The sequence below is a fragment of the Arachis ipaensis genome, chromosome B09, assembly GCF_000816755.2.
Source record: "Arachis ipaensis cultivar K30076 chromosome B09, Araip1.1, whole genome shotgun sequence".
In the NCBI taxonomy this organism is placed as follows: Eukaryota; Viridiplantae; Streptophyta; class Magnoliopsida; order Fabales; family Fabaceae; genus Arachis; species Arachis ipaensis.
In genome coordinates this window covers 129,498,954-129,506,116 of record NC_029793.2, presented here as the reverse complement: position 1 = coordinate 129,506,116, position 7,163 = coordinate 129,498,954, and the positions used below count along the sequence as shown (strand labels likewise).

General features: G+C 35.4%; 1 protein-coding gene across 1 annotated transcript in view; it reads left to right on the top strand.

The window, feature by feature from the left end:
* Positions 222-7,163, top strand: part of LOC107619445 (GABA transporter 1) — a 25,070-nt gene continuing 18,128 nt past the window's right edge. The window contains exons 1-6 of the mRNA XM_016321736.2: positions 222-644; positions 730-960; positions 1,467-1,564; positions 1,676-1,862; positions 1,982-2,112; positions 2,444-2,680. Coding sequence (XP_016177222.1) covers positions 506-644; positions 730-960; positions 1,467-1,564; positions 1,676-1,862; positions 1,982-2,112; positions 2,444-2,680 — 1,023 coding nt within the window. The 5' untranslated portion in view covers positions 222-505. The remainder of the gene's footprint in view (positions 645-729; positions 961-1,466; positions 1,565-1,675; positions 1,863-1,981; positions 2,113-2,443; positions 2,681-7,163) is intronic.

Below are 7,163 nucleotides of genomic sequence, written 5' to 3'. Positions count from 1 at the left end.
TTTATATCTAACAATAATTTTATTAACAATAAAATAATAAATCAATTTTGATATACGAGAAAAATAAGCACACAAAATAAATATCTAATATGTGATGTAATAGTTTATCTGAAAACAAAAACAATCATGTGGCAAGTTGTTGGCATGTATGTGTTTGTCCCATATAAAATTCAAAATATATGAATATGAGTCCAAGATAGTTTCCAATAGTGTAGTTTTATTTCTTTGACCATTCACTTTTAATATTGTTCAGTCAATAATGTATCTGAACCTAAACTAATTTGGGTCTCTTTCAAAATTCATGTCAACTTGAGCCTCCATTCTTTATCTTCTTTCTTTTTAATTTCCATGTTCATGCCATCATCACAATTCATACACATATATATATAATAATATAACAATGATATGATGATTGTTATTATTCGTTATTTGAATCTTTAGAATATTGGCTGCAGAGAAAGAAAGAAACAAACCTCTGTGCAGAAGCATAATTATAATAAGAGCAATGATGGGAACAGTTGATACAAGTGATAGTGAGAAGGGATTTGTGATGAACCAACCCACAACCCCATCAATGGAGATGTTAGATGCAGAAGCCAATAAGGAACTTGATGCTGGAGCTAAGTTTGTTCTCAAATCTAAAGGTAATTAATTAATTAATTTCATTGATTTTAGGATTATTATAATTAAGTCTTGTTTTTAATGAGAGTGTTATCTGGTGTTATGCAGGATCATGGTTGCACTGTGGGTACCATTTGACAACATCAATAGTGGGACCTGTTATTCTTACTCTTCCATACTCATTCACGTTGTTGGGTTGGGTTGGTGGAGTTCTATGGCTCACACTTGCAGCTTTAACCACTTTCTATTCATACAATCTTTTATCTGTGGTTTTGGAACATCATGCTCAACTTGGTCATCGCCAGCTTAGATTCAGAGACATGGCTAGAGACATCTTAGGTGAATATTTACTATGTCTCTTTGATTTCATTTTCTCTTAATTCTTGTGAGAAACTCCAACTTTTGATGTGGTTTTGTCCACCTTTAATTGAATGGAATGTGGAACTTTAATGCTCAATTCAAAATATGCTCTACGTGTTTTATGAGCTGGAAGGAATTGTGTTGCTTCTAGGAAAGTGATTTTCTTTTGGAAAAAAAAGAAAATAAAAAAGCACTTTTGATTTTCCAAATGGATAAGCTATCTCATTTGAAGAAAAGGCTTCAAACTTATAGCTATGCAATCAATTTCCAAATAGTAAATTTCTTAACAGCTAGTGTACTTTTGACTTTGGAGGATAACCACTGGAAGCTAAAATTGTTTTAAATATGATGTTGTAAATTTTACTTAAATTATTACATGTATTTCTGGTATGTGAGATATTGTGCTGATTCACATTTCATTTATTATTAAATATGATGTTGTAAATTTTACTTAAATTAGATTTACCTAAATGTGTGTTTGGCAGGACCTGGATGGGCTAAGTACTATGTTGGTCCTCTTCAGTTTCTCTTATGCTTTGGAACAGTCATTGGTGGTCCTCTAGTTGGAGGAAAGAGCCTCAAAGTACTTGTTTTACTCAAAGAGACTCATTTTTTCTGTTTAATTTATGCAAAATTCTTAGGTGCTTTCAGAGAAGAATCACTAAAAAGTTTGGCATTTATATTATTTTTGCAGTTCATTTACCAGCTCTACAATCCAGATGGACCAATGAAGCTTTACCAATTCATCATTATATGTGGGGTTGTAACACTCATTTTGGCTCAGCTTCCATCATTCCACTCCCTCAGACACCTTAATTTGCTTTCTCTTATCCTAAGTGTGACTTATGCTGCATGTGTCACTGTGGGATCTATATACATTGGTAAGATAAAAGGATTGAAAAGAAAGTGAAAATCACACAAAAATGTGGAGATTGGAAGCATGCATAAGCAGAAACTTGTAATCCACTTGATGTGTTGTTATTGCTTGTATCTACCACAGGTCACTCAAAGCATGCAATTCCTAGGCATTATTCTGTAAAGGGTTCTAATGCTGATCAATTATTTGGTGTCTTCAATGGTATTTCAATCATTGCTACAGCATATGCTTGTGGAATCATTCCAGAAATTCAGGTTAGTATTTACTATTTAGTTGAGAATGTCAAATCAAAAGTTCCCTTCATTCTCTCCTTTACCTTCATTTATAATGCCAAACACCGCCTCATAATAATACTTTTAGGCCTCCCCAGTTAGAAGATTGGGACCATATTAGAATCTTCTATTTTACAAATCACGAATTAATCTTCTCAAACTAATATGATTTGGTCGAATAGTTAATTCACTCGTTGGCATGCAGCAATTCATTGTCCAGCGATGAACTCTTAATCGGAGCTCCGATATCTTTATGTGTCGAGATAGGTCGCTAAATTAAATACATTTTTCTTTTATTTTTTTCAATTTGCAGGCAACTGTGGCACCTCCTGTGAAGGGGAAAATGCTGAAAGGACTATGTGTGTGTTACTCTGTTATAGGCGCCACCTTTTTCGGTGTTGCCATCTCAGGTTATTGGGCATTCGGCAATAAAGCTAGTGCAACAATTCTTCAGAACTTCTTTGATCAAGAGAATAATCCTTTGCTGCCCAAATGGTTTTTCTTGATGACTAATATATTAATCCTTGTTCAAGTGATGCCAATGACTGCGGTAAGAACACATTCTTGGTATATATATTCCCTTCATATGTCATGCATACATTACCATTATTAGAGAGCATATTAGTGTCATTTTTATATAGGACTTTAGGATTTTTGGAAAAGTACTCACATATTTAGTGTGATATAGCCTAAATTCCAAAGAGATCAAAGGAATATCAAGCATAATATTGTCTAGTTCTGAGGAATTCATTCTAATTTACACTATTGTTTATTTATCAATTTTGCAACTTTAACTCGGACCTACTTTGGTAATTGTTTCAATATAAAAAATATAGATATATAAAGAAGCATGAATTTATGAATAAACACTCAAATTGATATTCAAAGAATTTTAAATTCGACACTTCGAATAAATTTTTAAAGTAATTATCCAAATCAGTTTCCAAAAATTTTAAAAGCCGACATGTTAATCTCAAAAAATTTTAATTCACAAAAACATCTTTAAAATTTTACTCCGACAGACAAATCAGTCCTCAGTTCATTTTCTGCTAGAGTAATTACCCAAATTATTCTCTAAAAATTTTAATAACGGACATTTTAGTCCCAAAAAAATTAATACACAGATCAATCTCTCAATGTTTTTTTCGTCAGACATAATAGTCTTCCGTCTATAAATTTTAATTCCATCTTTAAAATTTTACTCCGACAGACAAATCAGTCCTCAGTTCATTTTCTGCTAGAGTAATTACCCAAATTATTCTCTATTCTCTAAAATAACGGACATTTTAGTCCCAAAAAAATTAATACACAGATCAATCTCTCAATGTTTTTTTCGTCAGACATAATAGTCTTCCGTCTATATTTCAACGTGACTCACTAATAAAAAATGTTGAGTTGGCATGCAAATTTGCACGCGTGGCAATGAAGTGTCCACGTGTGCGAGAAGGACAAAACAGTCCCCTTCATTAACTTGCTTCCCAATTCACTTGACTCACAAACCATCTTTATCCTCCTTCACCACCAAAGTAACCTTCATTTCTCACACCATAATCACTATGTTCATCTTTCGCTCTGCATAAAGAGGCTACGCAATCATCAGCACTCCTTCACAAACAGCCTCCAAGACTGAGTTTCAATCGTAGTGAGTCGCAAAACTCTCATCGAGTCATGACTCAGTATCACTGCCTGTAGAGCCCATTCCTTAACCACTATTCCCTTTTCTTTCATTCTCTTCAAGAACCCTTCCGAAAACAACTCATTCGACTCGGTTTCGAGTTATCTGACTCAGCCTTAGCTCTCACCACCCACAAGAATCTCTGCTTGCTCTTCTCCAACCCCATAGTTATCTTCTTTAACTATTTCTTCGAAAATCTTCCTAAACTTCCAAAACTCAGCAGCACCACGCTTTGACTCGACTGCGAGTCCAGCCAACTTAGACACCCTTTCTCATCATTCCCACCCTGGTGTGGTGTCAGTGAAGTTTATGAAGTCCAAAACAATGGCTTTGATGTTTGAGATTTTGGAAATGGAATGGAGGATTTGGTAAAGGTTATGGTTGCCGTAGCAAAAAAGTTCGATGTAGAGGATGTGTAGGTGGAGATTGGCGAGGACTGCGACTATAGGGAGGTGAATGAAGGTGATGGAGGGTGCGGCGGCAGTGGAGAGGGCAGAGAAGCATTATTTTTTGAGGGGGTGGATGTGAAGGGAGTGGAGATGAGGAAGGTGATAGAGAGTAAGTGCTTGTTTGGACGCTATTATTTTGATAAAAAAAGATCTTTTTATTTTGAGTAAATTACCAATTATGCCCCCGAATTTGTAAAAACGCTGACAAAAATAATCCTAATATTTGATAACGACAATCATACCCTCGAAAAATTTAAAAACGCTACAAATCTACCCAACCGTGAGGAGAACCCTTCTCCGTTTAACAGAGCTTGGTGATGTGGCAAACGAAAATCCAACGTGGCTTCCGTATTAGGATCTCAATCCCTTTTCTCCCTTATATAGAATTGAGAGAGAATGTTTTCCCCAATTTGAGCATAAAGCAAAACCCTAACCATTACCATGCATGGTGGATGCTCAGTCATGTCCAGTTGTAATCGAAGAACATAGTCTATAGAAAATAGTAGATCTGAAGAGCTCGAAGAACATGTGAGCAAGTCATATGATGGTACATGCTTCTGCCATCTTCAGGTAGTGGCGTTGAAGTCGAAGACGAGGAGAAACCCAGGAAGATGGTTCTTCAGGTGTCCTCTGTGGAAGGTATGTATTAATTTTCTGCTTCATTTGTTCCCCTCATTGACAATTGAGCTTGATGAATGATTTTTGTGTTGGGCAGACAAAGAACACTGGGTGCCGTTATTTGCAGGCATCTAGACAGATGTAAAGACTTCTAAACTTAGGCAACCCTTCTTGTTGTGGGGTTGTGCTCATACGGCAAGTGGATCCTGGGTTGGCCTTACAGAGCTCATTCAAGTAAGTCCTTAACTTCAAATATTGGGATCCTAATACGGAGGCCACGTTGGATTTCCATTTGCCACATCACCAAGCTCCGTTAAACGGAGAAGGGTTCTCCTTACGGTTGGGCAGATTTGTAGCGTTTTTAAATTTTTCGAGGGTATGATTGTCGTTATCAAATATTAGGATTATTTTTGTCAGCGTTTTTACAAATTCGGGGGCATAATTGGTAATTTACTCAAAATAAAAAGATCTTTTTTTATCAAAATAATAGCGTCCAAACAAGCACTTACTCTCTATCACCTTCCTCATCTCCACTCCCTTCACATCCACCCCCTCAAAAAATAATGCTTCTCTGCCCTCTCCACTGCCGCCGCACCCTCCATCACCTTCATTCACCTCCCTATAGTCGCAGTCCTCGCCAATCTCCACCTACACATCCTCTACATCGAACTTTTTTGCTACGGCAACCATAACCTTTACCAAATCCTCCATTCCATTTCCAAAATCTCAAACATCAAAGCCATTGTTTTGGACTTCATAAACTTCACTGACACCACACCAGGGTGGGAATGATGAGAAAGGGTGTCTAAGTTGGCTGGACTCGCAGTCGAGTCAAAGCGTGGTGCTGCTGAGTTTTGGAAGTTTAGGAAGATTTTCGAAGAAATAGTTAAAGAAGATAACTATGGGGTTGGAGAAGAGCAAGCAGAGATTCTTGTGGGTGGTGAGAGCTAAGGCTGAGTCAGATAACTCGAAACCGAGTCGAATGAGTTGTTTTCGGAAGGGTTCTTGAAGAGAATGAAAGAAAAGGGAATAGTGGTTAAGGAATGGGCTCTACAGGCAGTGATACTGAGTCATGACTCGATGAGAGTTTTGCGACTCACTACGATTGAAACTCAGTCTTGGAGGCTGTTTGTGAAGGAGTGCTGATGATTGCGTAGCCTCTTTATGCAGAGCGAAAGATGAACATAGTGATTATGGTGTGAGAAATGAAGGTTACTTTGGTGGTGAAGGAGGATAAAGATGGTTTGTGAGTCAAGTGAATTGGGAAGCAAGTTAATGAAGGGGACTGTTTTGTCCTTCTCGCACACGTGGACACTTCATTGCCACGCGTGCAAATTTGCATGCCAACTCAACATTTTTTATTAGTGAGTCACGTTGAAAAATGGACGGAAGACTATTATGTCTGACGAAAAAAATGTTAAAAATTAATCTGTGTATTAATTTTTTTTGGATTAAAATGTCATTTTTTAAAATTTTTTGAGACTAATTTCAAATCATTATTCTAAAATTTATGTCTATATATTTTATATTGCGTTTGTATGTCATATTTCGTGTCTATATCAGTACACATCTTCCACAAAATTGGATGCTATAGCTGATATCATAAGTTTCAGAAAAAGAAAACTAGGAAAGAATAAGAAAATACACTCAAATTATTAAAAAAAACCGACATATCTTTATTTCTAGTAATATTGTAATAGTATAAGATTTTTTTTGTTATTATATATATATATATATACTTTTAATTCCCGAGATCCATTTTTTTTTTGCGTTACACGCAAGTTGGCCGCTCCCCTCAGCAAACTTTGTCATTTTAACAAGGTTTGCTGAACCTCTTAGCGCAATTCAAATAAGTTCGTCAATAAAATCTTATCGAGCCTAGTTGAAAACGAAAATTACTATTAGTAGCTTATCATTTTCCTTGATTTGATCTTTTAATACTTTATACAATGTCTGGAATTCTATTGTTATCTATTCATTATAATAGTGAAACATTATATGATGAAACATGATCTATCGTGTTTAGCTTTGCTGAATCAGTATTTGCATATATTGCACTCGAAATCGAAAGTCTATTAGCGTTGAAGAATTTGATATTATATGCTATTGGCCAACAATACACGAAAAGAATGAAAAAAATTTACTACAGATATCCGTCCGAAGTAGATAATATTTTATTTTACAAAAGGTATATCATAGATTAAAATTGTTGTTATTATTATTATTATTATTATTATTATTATTATTATTATTATTATTATTATTATTTATTCTAAATCTCCGTTTTGATA